General features: G+C 45.7%; 1 protein-coding gene and 2 long non-coding RNA genes across 3 annotated transcripts; 2 read left to right on the forward strand and 1 right to left on the reverse strand.

The window, feature by feature from the left end:
* Window positions 1-2,084: 2,084 nt before the first annotated feature.
* Window positions 2,085-19,042, reverse strand: klf13 (Kruppel like factor 13). The gene is made up of 2 exons (XM_061283660.1): window positions 18,230-19,042; window positions 2,085-8,027 (listed from the first exon to the last, which is right to left on the reverse strand). The coding sequence occupies exons 1-2, from the start codon at window positions 18,648-18,650 to the stop codon at window positions 7,681-7,683; spliced, it is 768 nt and encodes a 255-aa protein (XP_061139644.1). The 5' UTR covers window positions 18,651-19,042; the 3' UTR covers window positions 2,085-7,680.
* Window positions 8,158-16,086, forward strand: LOC133157267 (uncharacterized). Its single transcript, XR_009714978.1, has 3 exons — window positions 8,158-8,231; window positions 8,353-8,924; window positions 14,787-16,086. It is a non-coding gene; the product is annotated as an uncharacterized LOC133157267 (long non-coding RNA).
* On the forward strand, window positions 16,097-22,303 carry LOC133157268 (uncharacterized). The gene is made up of 3 exons (XR_009714979.1): window positions 16,097-16,933; window positions 17,024-17,102; window positions 19,834-22,303. It is a non-coding gene; the product is annotated as an uncharacterized LOC133157268 (long non-coding RNA).
* The last annotated feature ends 106 nt before the right edge of the window (window positions 22,304-22,409 follow it).

Genomic DNA, 22,409 nt, shown 5'->3' on the forward strand with positions numbered 1-22,409 from the left:
GATTGGTTCAGATCCACACTTCATAGACGAGTCATGGAATGTAACTTTCGTGTCATGTCACATGCACACACTCGGTGCTGCTTGTGTAACTTACATCATCTCTATCAAACTAGTAGGTCGTCCCACGCCGCCCTCTCCCCCTCCTCTTTTCGCCGCCTGTACAGCACGGCCCCCTTTCAAACAGGATGCACTATATGGGCCCCCGCCCACTCCCCTTGGCCGGCAACGACCTCACACAGTCAAACATGGCTGCCTCTCTCTCATCGCCCTCTGTGACCTTCTTGAGAGCTAAGCCTTCCACTGAGCTGGTGCCAGCCACCAAAATCTAAGCTCGACCCACCGTGCCCTGTGCTGGGTGGCCTCCGCTTTACCATGCCGGGAGACACACACGCATAAAAGTCATATCCACTGTATGTAACAACTATCTCCATTCACACACATTTCACCTTGACTGCACTTGCTGACAATGCAAGCAGCAATAGGTGTGTGTGAGTGAAGAAATCCATCAGTGTAAGCCCCTCCCCTCCCCCCACATCCACATCCTGTCTCCAATCACACACACACTACAGAAAGTGTGTCATCACCAGGGAGGGCCCACACGTGACTGGAAAAGACCCTCTGAGAATGGGACACACACACACACACACATATATATATATAAGCACTTCTCGCTCTCTTCTCCCTCGCACGCTTTTTAATATGGTGTGTTTTTTTTTATCTATCATGGTTTGCACGCTTGACTGGCCCGCTGCGGGATAACTGCAGATTCATGACAAGAAATGTTCACTCGACTCAGCATTACGTACAATCTGATGAGATCTGATGCAAAGAACGCCGCAATCATACTCTGTTTTGATTGGTTGACACTGTCGGGAAGCATTCCCCTATTTGTTTCTTATTGCGGCTGGAAGAAAGTATCAATGAAATGAAATTAGAATCTTCATTGTCCGTCCATGTGAAAGTCAGTAGAAATGGTGGGTTGTCCGGCCGTGCCAAGTCTGGCAGCTTGTGTGCCTCCAACCTGCCTGGAGACAAGCAGGGTGAAGACCAGAATCATTGAGCAGAATTCTAAAATGTTTGCACTTCCTTCCTGTCTTGTGCTGCATTGCTGAGTTGACAAGAAAGAGGGTGTCGTGTCTTTCCAAGATGTTTTTTTTATTTTATATATAAATATATGTGTGTGTAGCCTCTTTGTTGCTATGCCAGTCTAATCTGCCCTGGATCATCAGAACAGGGCCAAACTTCTTAATGCTAATTCCATCTAGAAAAAAAATCATGCTCCATAATCTCTTTGGTTGGGCAGACCATAGAAACTTTGCATAGATGCACACTGCTCGGAAAGCTGACAATATGTAACCAACACAAAAAGGAAGGAAGAGTCCACAGCAATGTGGCGCCCCGCCCATTGTTGATACCCCGTCGTTACAGTAAATATTAGCGGGGGTGAAATACGGGAACAAGGTGTACTTCCTGTTGCAACAATAATACAGGCCTGTGTGAGAAACAAGCTTGTCAAAGCCCATTAGGTCCCCGCCCTGCTTTGCTGTCATTCTCAAAGGGTGCTTGAATCAATGAAATCCAATCCTCAATGAGACACGGGAGGCCACGTCTAATAGTGCGACGGCCAAAGTGGTCGAGAGTGACAAAAGGAACACGGACGTAAAACCAGCCGGACGCAAAATAAATTCAAAGTGATATGAACACGCATATTTAATTTAACGTCCTTGTTATGAAATAGGCAGCGGCATTTGAGCAAAGAGGAAGCTGCCTGGTAGCTGACCTGTGTAGAATATTTTACAATAGAGGAAGTACACAATGTGTACCGCTCCTTTAGTCCAATAACAGTTTATGTGATAAATGTTAGGGTCCCTTTTAAGGTTAAGTCAAAATAGGAAAAGGTGAGTCATTAAAAAACTATTTGACTTTAAAGTAAGTGGTTCAGCGAGGGTTAGCATCAGGCAGGGGCGGAGCTACACTCTGGTGTTTATACAATCTTGTCTGTTGTGACTTCCTTACAATCCGTCGACCGTTCAATTCATGGTTCAGCCTGACTTGTGGCAAAAAAAAAAAAAAGTCAAAACAAGTTAGAGCTGCATATTTTATGAATTTATTTCCAAATGTAAACTTCACTATTCCATGCATACGAGTTATGACAACATACATGATTCAACAATCTTGTTATTTTTCATTTTTGCATAGGACATTGTCACAATATATCGTCTAACATGTAAAAAATAATGCCATAGAAAGGTACAGCAGAGCAGCTAAGACCAGCACATTACATTACATGTGGTTGGAATCCCAGGTACTGTACAACTGTAATACTTGTTGAGTGTAGTGATTTTGGTTTGCTGAAAGGGGGGGGGGGGACACAACACACAAAAATAAAGACACCTGAAAGTTAACTGTGAGGTCATAGAAGAATGTACTGGCCGTAGCTGAGTCGAGAGTTATTTACACGTTACATTAGAGCCGTGCCGGCCCAGAGAGGGGATGGGAGGGGCGCGGCATCTCGGAGTCACGACAACAGGCAACTGATGGTGATGAACAGAGGAGAAACGCACATGAGGTATCAAGAGAGCGACATTGCACTGACGACAAACAGGGGAGAGGCGAAAAAAAGCGCACACCACCTGCACTAAACTCCTTCGAAGAGGCCATCGAGAAAACCACCCGTTGCAGCGCACGTAACTCTTTGATGCTCATTTCAAGGGATGAGAATCAAAGAAGGTCCATTAGCAAGCCCGGCCTCGGCCGAACTCAATTCCTGCCACATTCATATTTCCCTTCATAGCCTTTGGTTAACAACTTCACACCCAAGAATCACACTGTCCCTCAAACAAAGCCCTCACTAACTAGTCTTAAAGGTATCCCACCCCAAAAAAAAAAATTAGCGGGAAGACATGTTTGACTCTTGAATGTTCGTTTTAATTGGCTCCACGCAAGGCCCCGAAGGGGAAGTACGAGGAGCTAGGACACCTGGGAAACAATGAGGATCGTACCTTGAGCACGAATGTGGAAAAACCTCTCAGTCATTTGTCTCCCTCGCTAGAAAACCAAACAAACACTCTCAATCCTTTGGAATGGTCGGGCTTCGTCTATTAGCATTAAAATATGGACACCCGCGTCGTCGCTAATTTTTCCCCTAAAAAAAACGTAATTCAAGAATTTAGGGTTGGGTTATTAATTTTTTTTGCTATTCACTTAAATAGCACAGGTCCACCGTACGTCATTTAATTGTGTTACATACAGAAACCAAAAGATCACATTAAATAAGAATTTAAAAAAAAAAAAGCAAGCTACACAACCAAATGGTTTGAAAGCAGAAAATATTCCACCTAGTATATCAAATATGCACAAATCCTGTACATGACGTAAAAGCAGTTTAAAAAAAAAAAAAACTGTACAATGTGTGACACTAGCTATTTACCCTTGGATGTTTTGGCACACAGTTGCATCCATCAACCCTGTACTTTGACATCAGTCCAGAATATTACAACACGTTGTCGCTTTAAATATGCTTAGTTCATCAGTCAATCCAATCGAATGCATTTTTTTTTTTTTACAATAGGCAGTCAACTATTAAGCAGTACAATGTGATTAGGAACCTCATAGGTTAAAGTCCTTTTTTTTTAAGATCGTTTTTCAATGCTGACATCATCCCGCATGTTTAAACCAGCACATACAATGCGTGTGTGGCTCATTTTGCAATTTTGAATCAAAAGCATGAGAAGGACCCTGACATGTTGTGATTTTTTTTTTTTTTTTTTACATATATAAAACAAACACAACCGGTTGTTTATTTACAGAATAAGAAGCCTGAAGCAGAAAATAAACAATCCATTGTTTATTTGTGCTATTTGTCGAGCAGAAGCTACACCGGGTGTTTGGAAAGAAACAACAAAAAAAGCAAAATATTTTTTCAAAGAGGTATGATCCTGAAAACTATACACACCACCAAAAGAAAGCAATCATACAAATTAAGAGTAAATACGGATTGGTGCTACACACATGGGCAAAAAAATAAAATAAAAAAAATCAAAAGCTGTTTGGAGATGGTTTTCTAGCTTTTATCTTTAACATGATTTTCCCATAATAGACCGACTGAGGGCAACACACCTGTAATGTTAGAGGACAACTTGGTTAAAAATGTCAACAAGGTATTGTATTTATTCATAATTATTTTTATTATTTTTAAGATTTACCTTTTTTTTTTTAAAAAAAAATAAAACCTGTGCAACCACAATTCCAAAGCAATGTCTTAGTCTCATTGCTTCATTTTTATTTTCTATTTATTATTTTTTGTCATCAGGTCATTTCGTTTCTATGACCACTGTGGATTATTATTTTATTTTTTCTGTTGAAGACAATTTAGTCCACGTGTGTAACGCTCAGGGTCACATCACAAGGAAAACAACTCTGAAGAAGAAAATGAGTCATTCCATGTGAAATGAATATACATAGAGGTCAGGAAGTTTCATCTACTAACTGTCGCCCACCAGTTGAACATTCCCTGTTCGTGGGAACGTGGAGGAATCATGGAGGACAAGCCCACATGGAAACAAATGCTCGTCACCCTGACATCAACAGCACTCTGGTGAGTGGATGGCTGTTTTATTTTATTTTTTTAGCATAACATACACATCCGCTATCAATGACCTGAAAACGATGGAAACACAAACAAAAACACCCCCACCCTGAAAAGAATATACAAAATGGTGTTCAATGGCCTTTCTCTGTTGAATGATTCAAGTAGTTTTTGGTACAGTGAGAACATGGATGGATGGAAGGATGGATGGGGACATTTCCTCTTTCACATGTCATCATGTATTAAGTCCAGTTTCTTTTCTCTCTCTCTCTCTCTCTCTTAGGGGCGTTTCATTTCAGCCTCAGGGAGCCCAAATTGTGACTCGGGCAGGATGTTGTGCAGAGGCAGGTGGGCCTTGAGAAGGAGGGAGGGAGCGAGGGAGGGAGGCGTTTGCTGGACACTGACCAGCAGTGAGAACAAACCATGCCACCCATGCTGTATACGTCCCATGGAACCTGAGGTCATTGTGCGGTTTATGGATTAAGAAAAGCATGCAAACCTGCACATAAAAACTGCTCAGCAGCCGTTAAGAAAATTGAAAACATTATTATCCTCAGTGGTTTCTCTTACTAAAAGTGACGGGAATGGATCGAAGGAGATTTGTCTCCAGGGGGATGTGGCAAAAGATGCTGCTTTGAAAAGAAAGATGGCCGCCAGGGCGGGGGCGAGTCGGGGGAGACAAGGCCCGCCATTCATGAACGTACACCTGCCGGAGTTGTTAACATGCGCGTGGCACCGAGGGGGGGGGATGAAGCGCCGTTCGCCATGGCAACGGTCTGGATGGATGCGATGGGATCAAAGCAACGGCGCATTTGCAAGGAGGATGCAGGCGGACGCGATGGAAGTCGTTTTTTTAGCTCGACTTACATGCGCAACCGAGCACACGGGTCACGGCGCGACACCAAGATGATATTTTCATTTTTGCTTGGAGAGGTTAGAAAGCAGCTGTTTAACAGTATGAGCTTTGTCAAAAAGGGGACTCCAAGGAATACAGGAAAAGGTCCAGTTTCACTTCATTGGTCGGAAAATGATTATTTATTGGCTCCGAATAATTATTCATCAATCTTTGCACCATAAAAATATTCAAATGTTAAAGTCACTCATAAAATTGATCCGGCATGAACTTAATGTCCAACGTTTCCGTACTTTTTGCTGCACTCTAAGCAGTTCAAAAGTTTCGAGAAGTTGAATTAAGTTAACCATCGTGAAATTTCACACAGAAGCCAAATATTTCCGTCGCTAATTTTGAGTCTGCCTGGTGGTACCGTTGACCCCACCCCGCCCCTCCCCCAAGTTGGTACATTTGCATAAGCAGGAAACGAGGGCGTCTCCTCCTCTGCTCAAGTCGTGATAAACCTCTTCTCGTTTTATCAGGAGGCGCCTTCTCCCATCTGAACATTGCAGACAGCTCCACCCTCGAGTTCCTTTCAAGCTTGACAGCTTGACGGCACAGGTAGAGCCAGACGGGTGACATGACGTCGCTTGTGGGATATTTTGCAGGCCTCAAATCATCCCCGTGAACGACTTGGTCTTTGCTACCCGCCCTTCCCCCAATGTGCTACACATGATCGTCCCTTTGTGTCCATTTGTATTTAAACAGCTGCTTTGAAACGTATCTTTATAACCCAATTCTGGCAATAAATGTCCAGCGAGAGAATGGATGCCGCAGGAACAGGGTCGGTGTGTTTAAAAGTCGACATTTTTCCACGCCGCTGTTGTTCCTAAACGCCTCTGACATTCCCCATTCCCAAAAAGGTGCTATCAGATCGTCCGAAATTTGCCACCCGACGTCTCGTATTTAATTATCCGACTGCGGGACGTGTCAAAACGCACACGGGCAATATCTCCCTTCCTTCGCTCGGTTCCGTGTTAAAAGGCAAAGACGGATAAATGCCGGGGGGGCTTGTGTTACAGCTCTGATGTGTCGTTTTGTCTTAAAAGAGGCTTATGATGATGTTAGAAGGAAGTCAAGCTGGCTGACTGGCTGACGTAAAAGAGTGCAATGGCGTGTTGAGCGTAAGGCTGAAATATATACATGGGTCCATGTTTGTACGTCTACATATCTACAGATATAGTACATGTATAATTCTCCATATATAAATGCGTCTGTGTGTGGACTGACTGTTTCCCGACATTTGTTCAAGCTAACAAGGCCATCCCTGAGCAGGGCAAAAAAAAAAAATCCAACCACTGGTTGAACTTCCGAGTAAAGTGATGAGTAGATTGTGCATTTTGTGTGAAGTATCAAGAGTATTCAGAGAAACTGTCTTCTATCCTGAGGTGTGTGTGTTGTTGTTTTTAGCATCCGTGCACACACACACACACACACACACACACACACACACGCAATAATAAATGCCGGGTTGTTTTTCCTCAAACACTCGCTGGGTAGCTGAGCGGATTGGATTACTTTTACTCACGGTTAGGGTTCATGATTTTTGACCTAGCAGATTGGGTTGGCGATTGGGTGAAGAACTGAAGTTGAATTCAAAGGGATGTAACGATACTGGTGGCTAGCTGGCTCGGTGGCTAACACCGACATATTCTTTCTTCTGTTGTATCCTTTCATTCATAAGTATACCCCGATTGGGATTCAAATCTTGATCCAACTTAATCTTCAACCCAATGGCTTGGGTAATAATAACCCAGCAATGGCTATATCCATCTTGGACCTGACGCTGTGTTTGCGGTTTCACCCAATTTGGGTTACTTTGGACCCAACAATTTACAGTGTATGTGTGTGTGTGTATGGCCTTTCTCATCACCTGTTTGAAAAGAAAAAAAAACAAATATTTTGCTAAGACTCATCAGTTGTCTTTCTTCTAAGTCATGTCGAGTCGCTGCACACGGACAATTCGAAGAAAAGTCGAGACCATGGTCGAGAATGTGAATATTGCCATCTGGGAGAGGCATTAGCTTCTTATGGGATCGATCGCACACGTCATTGCTCGACAATAAGCAGTTCTGTACAGTATGGTACACCACAGCAAGCGCGGGATCAGCAAAGATGGGGGTCGCCGCTGACAAGTGTGCAACAACATCAGCGTTATCATGACAAGAACACGCTGGAGGCGGAAAGTGCGAAGTTCGGTTTAAGGCGAGCTGGCGGGACTGAGGGCGGGGCTCAGGGTGGGGCTGAGGGTGGGGCTGGAGGCGTCCGAGCGGCTGTAATCGCTGAGGGAGCCGGGGCGGGCGGCGTGGCCCGCCACTCCCCCGCCAACGCCGCCGCCACCGTGGGGCCTTTTAAGCATGCCGGGCTGGAAATCCGAGTGGCGCCGGGCGTGCTTCATCAGGTGGTCGCTTCGCATAAAGCGTTTGTCGCAAAGCGGGCAGCCGAACTTCTTTTCTCCCGTGTGGGTGCGGTAGTGGCGGGCTAGCTCGTCGGAGCGAGCGAACTTCTTACTGCAGTCGGGCCAGGTACAAGGGAACGGACGCTCTCCTGGACAGAACAGAAGCAGGACAGTCAGTCAACTGGGAGTCATCCATTGCATATAAACGTTTCCGTCAACAAGCATTCTGTTGCCCTGATTAAAATCATATCTCCCCCCCCCCCCCCCCACAGAGTTTCTCTCGTGATGATTTATCAGCTAAGGATTCAGCGCCACTTTCAAGCATTCCCTGCAGAGTGAGTCCGAACCACAAGGTAAGCAAAGCTGCATTGAATTTTGCTAGATGCACAGAATAATGTTGAGCTTGGTGAAAGAATTTCATTGTGAAATATTTCATTGTTTTTTGTTTTTTTTTACGCTGGGCTCTCCTTTCAGATATTGCTGTAGTCATGGTAACAAAAACCACACTCGCCATTGGACTGGCACCAAATGGAGTCGGTTCTACAATCTCTCAATTGCATTCCACGAAGCCAGTCCCTTCAACTCTGCACGTTTATTTATTCCAAGTGAACCACCACAAAATTGTCAGAGACTTTGATGTGTATTTTAAAGACCATCCAAAGACTTTTCATCAAAACATGGCCAGTCCTCACCGACAAGAAAGCTCATATTAATCAATCATTCAAAACTTTGAGATTAAACATAACATCATGAATAAATAGGATGGGAAAGTAAGCTTGCGAAACCGAGTGATTCATTTTGTTGATGAAAATTTGTCTTCGTGAAAAGAGGAATCGGAATCAATTCTGCCTCAAAGTCGTAGGACTGTGGTCATGTGGTAGGCGGATGACGTCATCCAGTTTGCGCTTATGATTGTCTGTCAAAAGTTTCGACATGTGATATAGACATGTTTGCACTTATTGCAGAAACCACAGTGACGCATGGCGGCAAACTTGTGGTCGAACATCTCATGAGCGTGATCGAAAACTCACAAGAGCATATCAAAGGTAGGCTGATTTCTTTTGCTTTTGTTTTGCAACAAAAAGGTGGAGCAGCCTGGCAATGTAAGAATGTTAAAGCCTTCTCTGCTACAATATAAAAAGCAATGACCCGGAATTTTGTTCCACAAAATCTCTTCATTTTGTAGTTTTTCCTCACGGCTGCACTGCTTCAAGTACCGTAATTTTCGGACTATAAGTCGCACCGGAGTATAAGTCGCACCAGCCGTAAAATGCCCAAAAAAGTGAAAAAAAAACCATATATATGTATATAAGTCGCTCCTGAGTATAAGTCGCCCCCCCCCCACCCAAACTATGAAAAAAAACGCGACTTATAGTCCGAAAATTACAGTATGTTTATGGAGACATTACTTTTGTCCAATCAGATTTCAGCGTCTGTGTCGTCACGTCAATGTAATCTGCCCAGAGCCTTCAAAACCAGTCGTACTGGCTGACGTCAATCAAAAGTCCCGACAAAGTGACAATAAATGTCTTCTAAATTTAACACACCACATACAAGAATGTTGTTGACAACCCTGCCAAATTTCAACGATGATGAAAAATCATCAGGTCGATAAAATGAGTCTTGAAAACCATCAAAGCCAGATTTACTTTTTAGTGTATTTTAACAATACGACTGTTTCTTCTTTCACCAATCGACATTTCAGGTACCCACAGTGAGTAACAGTAAGCATTCTGTCCTCTTGGTTGGTTCATTCAGATCCCACAGTAACAGGAAGCATTCTGTTCTCTGATTGGTTGGGTGGTCAAAGTAAACCAAGTTCGGCTAGCAAAACACATCAATACATTTAATAATCAGAATCTGGTTCAACGTTTTAAATGTTTGTCATTTTATTAGACAAATACTGTCTTGGTTGCATTATGATGACAGATTTCTCCCAATAGTTTTGGATAGTTTACCATCGGATGGCGAGAAATATTGAGGAATAGTTGGAATCTAAAAAGAGTTCTTTCAAAACCGCCGTTGAATTCTCCAGATGCGTTCACAATGGGTCCACCCCACCCTTTTTCCAGCTATCTGCCGCTCGGCGCATGGGAAAATTACACCCTCCCCCGTTTATCGGGCAATAAAATTGAGCTTTGACACAAATCTACTCAAAGCCAGATGGTACCATATATCTTGTGGTTTCCTTCTATTCTATAGAATGTGGAAACATTGTGTATGGAGCATGAAAGCAGCCTCGCCATGCTTTTTGCTTGACAACAAAGGCTCATATGTTCCTCTCGGTATTACAGGGCCCGTTTTTTTTTTTGACGTGACCTTTATTCCCCAGCGACGAAAAAGAAGTAAACGCGCTTGCATGTTCAAAGGTGCCGTGACAAAAGAGCGCGTACGAGCGGGCCCGCCAAATGCCTTCTTTGTTCTGCGGTTTCCCTCAAGGCCATAATGGAAAGAGTTGCCGCCTAGCATCAAGCTCTCCTCGTACGCCACTCGATACCAGCAAGAAGACGTTGGTACGCGTGTACGCCATCGCCCCCGCGATACTGCAACAAAACACGCAGACAGAGCGAGCAAGTCTAGACAGCCCGGTCTGTGTTCCTGACGCCTCACCTCAACTGTCGGCAGACCCACCGGGTCCTTCCTACTTTCTGCTCCCGCCGGCTCTGGGTTAATTTACGACCGTGTTTCCATTCAAATGTTTTATCACAGCCAATGCAAAGTGCCTGAGTGTCTCTTCTGGCTCGAATTCAAAGCTGTAAATAACCTGAGCCTCCAGAAACATACTAGTGTTACTTCTACGGCCCTCATCTCATTGATGAGCATCATGATGGTCTGATTTCATACCTTATTAGCAAGAGCAACAGCCGGCGTGGCCACCTGGCACTGCAAAAAAAAAAAAAATGTGTTCGTGACTACTAAAAGTGGAGCTTAAGCTCGCCATGCTGCTTAAGGCTCGGTAACCAGTGTAACAGATCCAACAGAATTAATATTTAACCAGACACCAGAGAGCCAGGCTGAGATGTCCCCAAGTCCTATACAGACAGCCGTGATGGGAATCATCAGGTATCCAGCGGCAACCCGCTGTGACCCTTGAAATTATTTAGAGCTCCGTCACTACTGGGGATTGATGGACACGTCGCCCCCCCTTTGTGGCCCTGGGATAAATTTAACAGCGGACTAAAAAGAATGCGATGCCCCAAATCGTAATGTGGGATTTTCACGAGAGGAACTTCCAGGAATACTTTAAGAGATTAAGGGAACAGCTACTTTGATCCTGTGTGGAAATAAGCCAATGGTCGGTCGGTCGGGTGCAGCCATTAGTCAGCGTCTTGTCTGTAAAGAATGCACAAGAGGAATTCCCTCGTTCCGATCCTCTGGAGCCCAAACGTGAGAATTTTCAAGGTGGTTTTGCATATCGTCGGTTGAAAAGAGCCGACCTCCGGTTCAACTCTTCCAAAAACGGAACTGAAACTGTTTGTTTGGCATCTTCGCATGTTCTAGTTCCTTAATTATTTCCTCCTTTCAAATATACACCCTACCTTAATTAATCAGCAGGTATCCATTGAGGAAGAAATGATAAAAACAACCTTAACAATCCAACAGCAAAGTTACGTCATCTTTTTTTGCAAATCGTTTTAATTGGACAATTCCCTGCTTGCTTTCAATAACTCTTGCTTGATTGCATTTCCATGTGGACTCATGCCATCAGCTTTAGGTCGGAAAAAAATCCATGACGCTACAGTACATGCATGCCAGCTTCCCTTAGCAGCACGCTTCCCTCACTTAGAATCGCAAACGGATTGGTTGTCCCATCCTTGGCTGGTTGCCACATCCAGGGTGTGGTTGGTCTTTCTCAGAAAGTGTCCGGGTTGGGCGTAGGGGGGGGTCAGCACTGAGGGAAGAATTGCCTAACGAACACACTGACCCAGTTACCAGGAAAGAGAGTGACTGCAACTGTACCTCGTGCTCCATGCAACGTGATTATGTCACAGGTACTGCAGTTATATAAACACTCACTCTGAGGTCACTAGGTCAGTAAGTAAACAGCTTATCTCTGACCACCCCTCCCACATCCTTGGTTCATTCACGCCTAAGACCATCGGTTTCTGTAGGAAGGGTTAAACCGGCGTCACGACCCGGCCTGGTCCCGGAGAAGGCGAGATGTAATCACTTCTTTGACGTGAGCAACCGTGCGACAACTCGGCTCGGTCACCTACTACAAACAAAACACTCCAGCGTATCAAATAGGAGCAGATAACATTCCTGCCGTGTCCTCGGGCATGAAAGCAACACATCTTGACCCTAACTTGAAAATACCTCTGCAAATCTCAGACACAAAAGAAAAGAACACAAGGTGCAGACAAAACGAGAGACTGGTTCTGGTGGTTGGACCTGGCACACTTCTGGTTCTATGACCTCTAACCAAACCGGGGCCTGCCTCTCTGCCAGCAGACAACCACCTCATGTAAAAACTGCTAGTATGCTGACGAGTACAAACAGTACTCCGAAGAATCCCAAAATCAGACAACCAAACCAACCGCGATTCTTCAGTCCCGTCTACTGTCTCCCACAAGCCTATCTTGTACCAGCGTGTGAAAAGGGCGGGGTCAGGTGGGTGCCACGGAAACTCAACTCAAGCTTCTCGGGAGAGGACTCTAAAAACATGGAGATCTTTTGTCGTTATTGAGCGAGACCATTGATTGGGCTTGCCAGCCCTTGTGGGCCTTATAGCTGTCAGGTTGTAGCTCCCAGCAGGAGGAGTACCCCTGTAATGCATTTCAATCAGACTCGCGCCTACTAACCGTAACGCTCTTCCCTCAATCCGCCGCACTGCACGGAAGATATTGACATTCAGTCTAGAGACGCGCGGCGGCGGCAGCGAGGTTGCGTATGACCCGTCCGATTCCTGCATACACTTAGCCGCCCGTGCATTACTTCATCCCCTTAACTCTTAAGGGAGCGGCGGGCGGGCGGGGATGGCTCGCCTCCATTGACCAGCTCATCAAATTTGCCTCAATTAGTTTGAGTGGGCACTCTCTTGCAACCTTGAGTGCACGTTGAAACAACCTGCAGTCTCCTTTATCTTTTCAATCCGAGTTAACTAAGGACACGCAACCAGTCGTAGTCGTGGTTATGCAGGTGCCCCATTACCCGTAAACCCGCAGGACAGACTGATGAAGTCCGACACTAGACGAGACACAAAACCTCGGAGGAGCCCAGAAGAAGAATAACAGAACCCCCGAGAGGCCTCAGCACTGCTCGATAAGACGAGATACAGACGGAGACAATGCTCGTCTGTTGCGGAAAGACGTTTGTTTGACGCCCTTTTAACCGACCGCGTAGACGCTGTTGTTTATAACGTAACGGCGCGATGGAGCCTAGAAATGCAAATATTCGTTTTGACTAAATATCTTTAAAAAAGCTGGTTTGGGGCAAGAGCACAACTGGCCGCCAGTCAATCACACAAAACACTTAGGGCTTCCCTGTTTGCTTCATTGACGGGTCCATTGAATTCTCCACACCTTGTGCTGAGGGCCACGTCTCAACGTGCCAAACAAACAGTCTGTGATTTACCACACGTCATGCATACCATAGTGAGCATCGGCAAGAAACGAAAGACTCCCTTTAGCTTCCTCTATAACAAGTCAGAACTCACGGATAGAACCTAATGATTGGCTAACAGGGGTGCCCTCTGCCTTAGAGGTCTCATCCCTTCAAACGCTAATCAGATTAGCCACACATGCAGCCCAATACAGTAAATGACCTACATCAATGGAGGGCATTGACAGTGAATATATACCACAGCTCCCCCCACCCCCACCCGACCGCACTCGGCGCTCACCGCCTTTTTGCCACAGCGCCGTTGCAAGAAATGTTTTGTTGGCTTTTTGAACAGCGTGCAGTGTTCCACAGGTCGGAATCTTCCTGCCACTGGTAATGAACACCAACTGGCAGGTCGTCTCCGCCACAACACAGCACGCTCCAGCACCTATTTTCTTATGCAGGCTGGAGGAGGGAGGGAGGGGCCGGCGGCCGGGGTGGGAAGAACAGAGCGGCTTTTATGGGAATGATCCCGTGCCACACTACCTAAAGAATACTGACATTTGTGGGCGATTGAAAGCAGCACGGCCGTGGATGTGAATGACAGAGGTCTTTCTGTGTTAGGAGTGGCCATCATGGCCGCTCCATCGCAGTTAAATCGGGTTTTATGCTTCAACATGAGCCAAGAAGTATCCCGTTAGCGCTAAAATGCCCATACTGGATGGAGGTTAGAATGGGAATGTGGCGCAAGCCTTGTGTGTCCTTTACAGTGCGGTAATACAGCACCGCGTGATTAGAACAGGCACGGCAGTGGCTTCCACTTTGGTGTTATTTACATCCCTGGCTTCAAGAGGATTAACTAATACCTTGTTTCCACTGGACACGTAACGTCCAGCTGCACGGACATCAAGCAAATATTGGATTCAGTTTGTTTAAGTTGATGGAATGACCACCAAGGTCAACGGTGGGTTAGTTGTTGTTGTAATCTGTAGGTTGGAATTAGTTACTGTATAACATAATCACAAAATCCAGCTCTGGATTTACAGGTCCAACAGTTGTGAGCTAAACTGAAGTCTACAACTGGTTGGAAAGGTGACTTGACTATAGCAATGCAACTTATTCCCTAAAAGCACAGATGCATGCGAAGTAGCAGATCAGTGGCCTAGTGGTAGAGTGTCCGCCCTGAGACTGGAAGGTTGTGGGTTCAAACCCCAGCCGGGTCATACCAAAGACTAAAAGAGATAAGGTGAGACCATTTCAAGATACATAGAATCTTGAAATGACCTCTAAAATGTGTGGGAGCCAACATTCCAAGTTAAAACCCAAATTTGAGACCGCTTAGTGAGAAATCGATCTGTCATTCGCAGTGAAAGGAAATACGACGCTTTGCTAAAATGGAACCCAGGAGCAGCAAATACAATGAAAGGGGCCTCAAACTTGAACCTTGTGGAACACCATACCACAGACGGACGGGTGAGTAACCCTCAAGTCTTTCGCTCATCGTGAGAATGTTTCAGGCCAATGTAGTCGACAAAATGACGATGGTGGGATATTTTTAGCGGCAGTGGAGATTATGTCACATGCAAAAAAAAAAACTATGCAGGCCGCATTCCTTAAAGCCTCATGTTTGCAGGAAACGAGAAACTGCTGATTTTCTCCCGACAACGCTAGGCAGAAATATCGGTCGGCTGAGAACGGCTGCTGGAAATCCTGCCAAGTGGCGGGTAGACACACTGACCTCTGGTGCCCGTGTAACACTTTGACTTAGGATGAGACCCAGACTCAAGCAAGTGTGGGAAAACCCCATCTCCACCCGGGCTACCTCATCCCAGCCACATGGGAATACTGTGCCCTCTTTGTCGCGACACAAGCAAAAATATCAAACCGCTGGAAGAGCTGCAGAACAAATCGTGGCTTTCTCTCGCTCCTTTTTCCCCGTGTGGAAATTGCCATCATTAAAAATGGCCCTTACTAATCGCCGCTTCACACGTGTGCAAAAATAGAGGGAGAGCATGAATAAGGGCAATGGATGTGTTCTGCTAGCGCCAGGTGCCGTCATTTATTTTGTCTGTATCAGAGGAGACCACAAAAGAGGCCCCAGACAAAACCTCAATCCAGCTGTAAAATATGCCATTAGGCGCTTTGTCTTGAAGATTTATTGACCCCGATTCCACCTCAGTGACGCCGAAAATTTTGAAGAGGTCCTATTTACTGTCAAGACGAGCCTTTTGTGAAGAGGTCCTATATACTTAGCGGGGGGGGGGGGGGCACAGAAGGCCCCGGCCTGTTGTTTTATGAAGACCTGGGGGGTCATGTCTCTTTTTGGAATACAGCCGGCTGCATGACATAATCAGAGTACAGTAATGAGACGTACTTTCAGTACACCGTGTGCTCGCCGCTAACCAAAAGACACCACAAGACGCTCACGGGAAAGCCGGTCTTTGTCATTTGGAATCGTGATGACTCGTTGCTCACATCATAACTCAAAGGTGAGATTGTTTTACAAGATCATATTAACCTGAGATTACGTTTCATGTTTGCTTTGTGCACGACAGGATGCCCCGCCTCCGATGCTGTCTGGTAACCTTGGATACCTCCCATCACAACCAGTTGCTGCTTTCAAATTAAATGCACTTAAAATCATTGTGACAGCCCCAAAAAAAAAAAAAAAAAGACATTTTAATTAAAAAATATATATATATTATATTATATTAATTAATTTAATTAATTAATTTAATTAATGTTAATTTTTATATATTATATTTTTATATTTTTCTAAATTTTTAGCATACACGGCCTTTCCTAAAGGGTAACAAAAACACCGTTAAATCTTGCTCCTTGAAAATGAATTGCAACTTGCTTCATTTATTTAATGATAGTTTTTCAAGTCCACGAGCGCACGAGTCGTGTGGATGGAGTTTGAGCTCCTCTCCCGTTGCCAACTCGCATAAACAAAGACCGCAATGACGGCATTTACACAAGTAGGAACGTCTGGTACTTGGCTCTCTTTGTTGGGAGCCTATAAAAGTGTTCCCCCCGCTCTGCAATTACAAGCCGGAGCTGCCGATCGGCGCTCTCTTCGCTCGACTAGTCGGATCTGGAGGGAAGCACAGCACAGCACAGCCGGAGTCTGGCTGTATGAAAAGCACTGCAAGGTTGGCTGAGGCAGCTCGGCTGAACTCAGATGACCCACATTCTGTGGCCGTCCAATGGAAGGAGCGCAAAGGCTTGTTATTCTCACAGATTATGAGACAGCCGCGCGCCAATTGCAAGTTACGCCAAACACAACGTTTGCTTGAAGGAAGAAGAAGCTGAGATATATTCATGTGGTCAAACCGTTTGAGCACCATTGCCACCCCAAAAATTCTTTCCTGTCTTTTGCCTTGTAGACAGAATCCAGCAAAGTGTGACATTGCCGTGTTGCCGTGATCAAATGATTTGATGCATGAAAGGAGACATCTGGTGGGATGTTAAATCAAGACAGCCACATTTTAAACACAACAAGGCGGGAAATGTGAGTCTCACTTTTTCCTTCTTTTTTTTTCTCCCTCCACGTGTGCATGTTCTGGATGTACGGCACTGACCCTAAATTTTTCTCTTTTAGCATTAGCCATAAAGCAAGACAAAGACTGTTTGTATAATAGCACAAAGAACTCTTTGCAGAGGATAAAGAATATATGACAGTAAGTTTTGTGATATTGTCTTTCTATATTTTGTGTTTGAATATCACAAGGCCGCCACAACGATGGCGTTTTTTATTTTAGCATCAAGCTAGCGGGGGCAAAGTTGTCGACTTGTTTCAAGGTTTAATTCCCTTTGTTTCATGTTTAGTTTGACAGTAAGTAGGCAACATGACAGTGCATGACAACCTTTCTCTCGGAAATATCTGGGTCGCACGTTTCCTAAAAGCATGTGAGTGTTGATCACATCCCAAGCAATAGAAGTGATCAGCCATGATGCCATTCTTGTGCTGGTCAACAACGAATGTGATGGTTGCAAAGGCCATTTCATCTTGATTGAAATGAGCCTTTCTTTCCTTTCAACACAATCACCTTTGTGAGACCTGAGCGCGTGGCTCTTGTATGTGCTGCAGAGGGGCTGGCTGCATGTGCAAAGGAAAAAGGGAAGGGAAGGGCTGGGAGAAGCTGCAGAGAGGAGAGGAGAGGAGGCGAGGCTCCTCCGTCTGGTCTGGTCTGGGCTCAGCTAGTAGAGTCTGTTGCTGGCCAGATCAGCTGGCAGCCTGTCTAGCGGGGGTGTGGCACATCACAACAAAGAGCTTTGGGCAGACACAGTTCTTATCAACCCCCTCAATTTGGACCCGCATCTCCATCCATTTGAGCAGCCCTCCCTCCTTGCTGTGGCTTATCCACAGGAATGCAAAGCAAACCCATGAGAAGGTCATGGGTTGTACGTGCGCAACTTTTAGCATGCTTCCGTCATCATTTAGCCCGGAGACGTCATTGAAGTTGTTGTCGTCATTGTTGAGAGAGTAAGAAGAGGAAGAAAACAAGGGCCGGAAGTCTGCATTGTGTGTGCATTGGCGCTGCAGCTCGCTCGAGCGAGGGGAGGGCTGCGAGTGGAGGAGAGCGAGCTGGGAGACGCGAGTGGGAGTGGCACTATTTTCGGCTCCCACCCTCCGCGCAAACGAAAGGAAAGTTCACCCAAGTTGAAGGGAACAATGCGAGCAAGCCAAAGGCGGGCGGCCGTGCGCACACAATGAATGGCAAGCAGGTGAAATGAAATGCGCAATGCGTTGCATGCAAGCACGCACGTTTTGCGCGCAAGTCCAACGAGCGCACGTGCAACTGACCTGTGTGCGTCCTCAAGTGCGCCTTGAGGTGCGACGATTTGCCATAAACTTTTTCACAACCCGAATAGTGGCATTTGTGCTTCTTCTGCGGGGACTCGGGCTCGTTGCGACCTCTCGATCTTTTGCCCCTTTGTTTGAGCGACGGATCCGAGATGGTGATGGTAGGTGTGGCACCGTTTGCATCCTCCGTCAGGCCGCCCTGGCTCTCCTCCTTGCTCCTCGCCTGCTCGCCGTTGGGAGTCTGCTGGTTAAAATCCGCCAGGATCCTGGCCACCACGTATAGGGACGAGTTGTCCTTCACCACCGGTTCTTTGGCGTCCTCCGTTGGGGAAGGCGACGGGCTGTCCGGCTTCATCTCCCGGTTGTGGACGACCGCGCGGCTGGACATCGAGACAAGGCACTCCGCTGCGAAGTGATCCATGACGTCTTTCAAACAACCCCCCCACTATGACATCCAAAAAAGAAAACGATGGCGTGGGGTTTCGTGGGGGGAGAAAAGAACTTGTTCCGTGGTTCCCTTTGTGTGGCGGATAGAAGGAGGTGGATCTCATCAGAGAGACTTTACGCTCTTCCTACCCGGCTTTCCGAGTCTCGTCAGCAATAACATCCTGCGTGACGATCGCAAGCGCGCACAAGTCTTCACCCCCCCTCCCCGAGTGAAGGAGATGAGAAGAAAAAGGGGCAAGTCTTTGTTCAGTGCGGCAACTCTTGAAAGTTGCACGCGTCCACTCGTCCCATGGTTGCTTCAGACGCTCTCCAGCACATAGTGAGAGTGTCTCGGAGCGCCTGTCCCTGCAGCCTGTATCCATGCTGGGGGCGTGTCCTGCACCGGCACCGCGCTGCTGCAGCGTCACCGCGCCAAGCTCTCATTGGGCGCAGCGTGGCCCCAAAAGACTCCGACACGCAGACACTTTCAAAGTCTCGCCACAGGTTGCCACTGCTGCCTTCGGATGCGCGCGGCACCTTTTGGACCTTGACAAATTGACAAATGGGATTAGCGCGTCTGTCTGCAAAGCACTTTTGGGGTTCGAGTCTCGGCTCCGGCCTTGCTCGGCTTCCTCTCAAACTGTGTTAGGTTCGTTGAAGACTAATTAGTTAATAGGGTCGTCTCGCGAGAATTGGAGTGGAGTGTGCAATTGCCTGCAGGGCGACCAATTGCTTCTCTCCTCTTTAAAAGTCATTTTAGGCCAATCTCTAAATTGTCCAGAGATGCAAAGATGAGAGTTTGTCTTTACCCACTGAGCTTGAGTTTGGACAATCACAAATTCAAACCAACAATTAAAGAGGACCAGAATTTTCTTTGCTCTAATATGTTCTCTGCAGCCCAATTAGTCAAAACACAATGTTTTGTTTGTGGCATATGACATAAATGGGTCAAATGTTTGTAGTCATTTCAGAAGGCGGCCATTTTGCTACTTGCTGTCAACTGAAAATGACATCACAGTTGCCAGGTCTCAGCTCGCAACCAATCACGGCTCAGTTTTCTGAAGCTGAGCCCCGATTGGTTGTGATGACGGCGCTTCGGAAAAGTGGAGTGAGATGTGATGGGTTTTTTCTTCTTCTTCTTCTTCTACCTCCACAAACCTTTCTCTGAGAAACTCCAGGGTCTCTGCCAGTTGACATGCAGCCAGACAAGCACAGGCAAAGTCTTCTTCAGATCATCCTCAGGGAGCACACAAGTGGCACACTGTGGGGAGGGCTGTGAGATCTTCATTGTCATCATTGGACCTTTTTCTTTTTTTATCTAGCTCACTTTATAGGCTTAACTTTACGTGTCGTTTTTGCTCAGGCCACCGGATGTGGAAATTAGATGCCACCTGACAGGAAAGCAAATTGAATGACAGACTTATCAAACATGTTTTCATTTCACGATGTCTCAATGGAGTGACCTTTAGAAGAATGTTCTTTTCATGCTTATTTGGTCAGAAAAAGAAGATTGAGGCTTTTGGAATAAGAGCAGAAGTATTAGAGCGGCTTCTCTGCTGCAGCTGATGCACTCCTGTGAGAATGAATGCACACTTTCAGTACGGTGCACAAAAGCAGCGCTCTAGAATGTTCTCAGTGTTCAGCCCGAGCAAGGCGACGTGCCATTCAGAGGGCCATCTGGATGTATTATTTGACATATTCTTTGCTCGCCCAAAAAAACACGACGTTCTCGCGTTTCGTGTGCGACTTCTTCTCGAGGAGAGGGTCTATTTCCTCTTTCTCAGGGCGTTGTGTGAGTTGTGGCGAAATATGCGAGTGTTAATCAACTCCCGGGCATACGGCTACCAAAAGAGTAAGGAAATCAGCTGCAGCTTCGAAAACCACAAGTTTTTTTTTTTATGATTGCAAATCCTGAAGTAGATGTTTTTTTTCTTAAACTCCGACAACGTGATGGCTCCGGGGACCTTTTGTACTCTGAGATAGCTTGTGTAGTGTCTAGCATTGACATCCAGTTCCAGGGCAAATTGGCCATTTCACATTGTTTGTAGTAGGAGAGAAAAGCACAGCCTGACCACTTTGACAGTCAATCTGGCTGTCATGCCAAGGTCAGAGTGGCAAGGGAAATAAAACGAAAAGCATGAAAAGTCACAAGCAGATTTAATCCCTTATAGCTGTATTCTTCTTTTTGGCAGGTGGTCAGTGCTGTAACCTCCGGCTTATTTCCAGGGATTGATTTTCATGTCTGGGTACCAAATTCAGAAAAACACCAGTATTGTCGAGGTCAGGGATAGAAAACTTAAATCGTGGAAGGGTTGGCATGGAAGGCAATTACGAAACACAGTTAGTGTTAGCGCAAAACCTTCAGGCTCCTACTATCAGGAAAAGCCTCCGAAAAAAATCTTCATTTGATCAGAGGCACTTTAAAAGAGGGGCAGGTGTGCGCTGACAGGGGTGTGTAGACTTTTTATGTAAGTCAAACCGACAAATACTAGCTTTTCAGAAACAAGCTTCCACTAGCATTAGCGACTTTGTACTTCAAGAATAAAGGCTCTCATCATTTTCCTCAGTGAAAAAAAATGTACGTCACCAAGTATAAAAAAAAATCAAATAGAAAAATTCCTCGCTGGTGGTGCAGCTTTTACGATATCCATTTCTCTTCTTTATATGTTTGTGATACGTCAAAGATAACAAATGTTAGCATTCATCTGTAAACACGCTACTGTTTTAGCTAGGCTTCTTCAAAACCATCTTTAACAAAAACAGCTAACGGCTCACTCCGGTGTACAGTGACTTTATTTAAATGGAGATATTTTCTTCCTCTATTCATTAACTAACTGCTTTCCGTGATCTCTAAATCATTAACTGACCTTCTGTTTGCATTTTGTTTTATCTGAAGTTGCCCTAGCTGTCACAAGTAGCAGAGCTAATATAGACGTAACGGGCTGTTTTCACCCAGCGTGCTATTATCAGGCAAGACAGTATTTTTTTTTTCCACGTCAGAGGAAAGCTGACACAGCAAAAAGAAACGAGAAGAAGTTACTGACGGAATGAAACTATAATCTCGGTACTTATTTGTCCCATTGTCTCTCTTCTGTTGCTGAATGACACACCATCAACGGTTCTTATGACTAATGATGACAAAGCAGGCTGCTATTTCACCTGTGTAGAAAACAAAAGAGGATTAGTCAGAAGATAAATTTAAATGCGACGTTGAATTTGGAGCCCGGCGTATTTTGATCTCTCGCTGGGTTACAGGTGACAACATATTGATAGTGAGAAACAAACTGTGGGCGGGAGGTGCAGCCGTCGGTCGGTCGGTCGCGTGAGGAGCTTCGGTGAGTCACAAACTCCATGTTATTGCCAGCAGTCTAGCAAGATCTACTGGTTACGAAAAGCCCCGAAATGATTTCGCACTTATCAGCAACTCCTGCTCACGTAACTTGCCTGGCAAACAAAGATGACTGACTGAGACAACAACAGAAGTCAAGCTACAAGTACAAACAAGGCACAATGCACATTGTACTTAATTTAGATCTCTTGCCCACAAGAAAATAGAGATGAGGGTTTATCACTCTAAAATGTTCAGGCAGAACTGGCCTACACATTGCCGTCAGTCGTAGTCAAAGGGCGGAGGCTAAAAGAAGGTCACTGCATCGGTTGGCACGCTGGTGGGAGGCGTCCATCTAAGATGGAGTTCACTGTGGTCGTCATCCTCCTTCTGCCGCGCCTCCAGGCTGTCCACGTTCGACCGCAC

This window comes from Syngnathus typhle, linkage group LG7, assembly GCF_033458585.1.
Source record: "Syngnathus typhle isolate RoL2023-S1 ecotype Sweden linkage group LG7, RoL_Styp_1.0, whole genome shotgun sequence".
NCBI classification, from domain to species: domain Eukaryota; kingdom Metazoa; phylum Chordata; class Actinopteri; order Syngnathiformes; family Syngnathidae; genus Syngnathus; species Syngnathus typhle.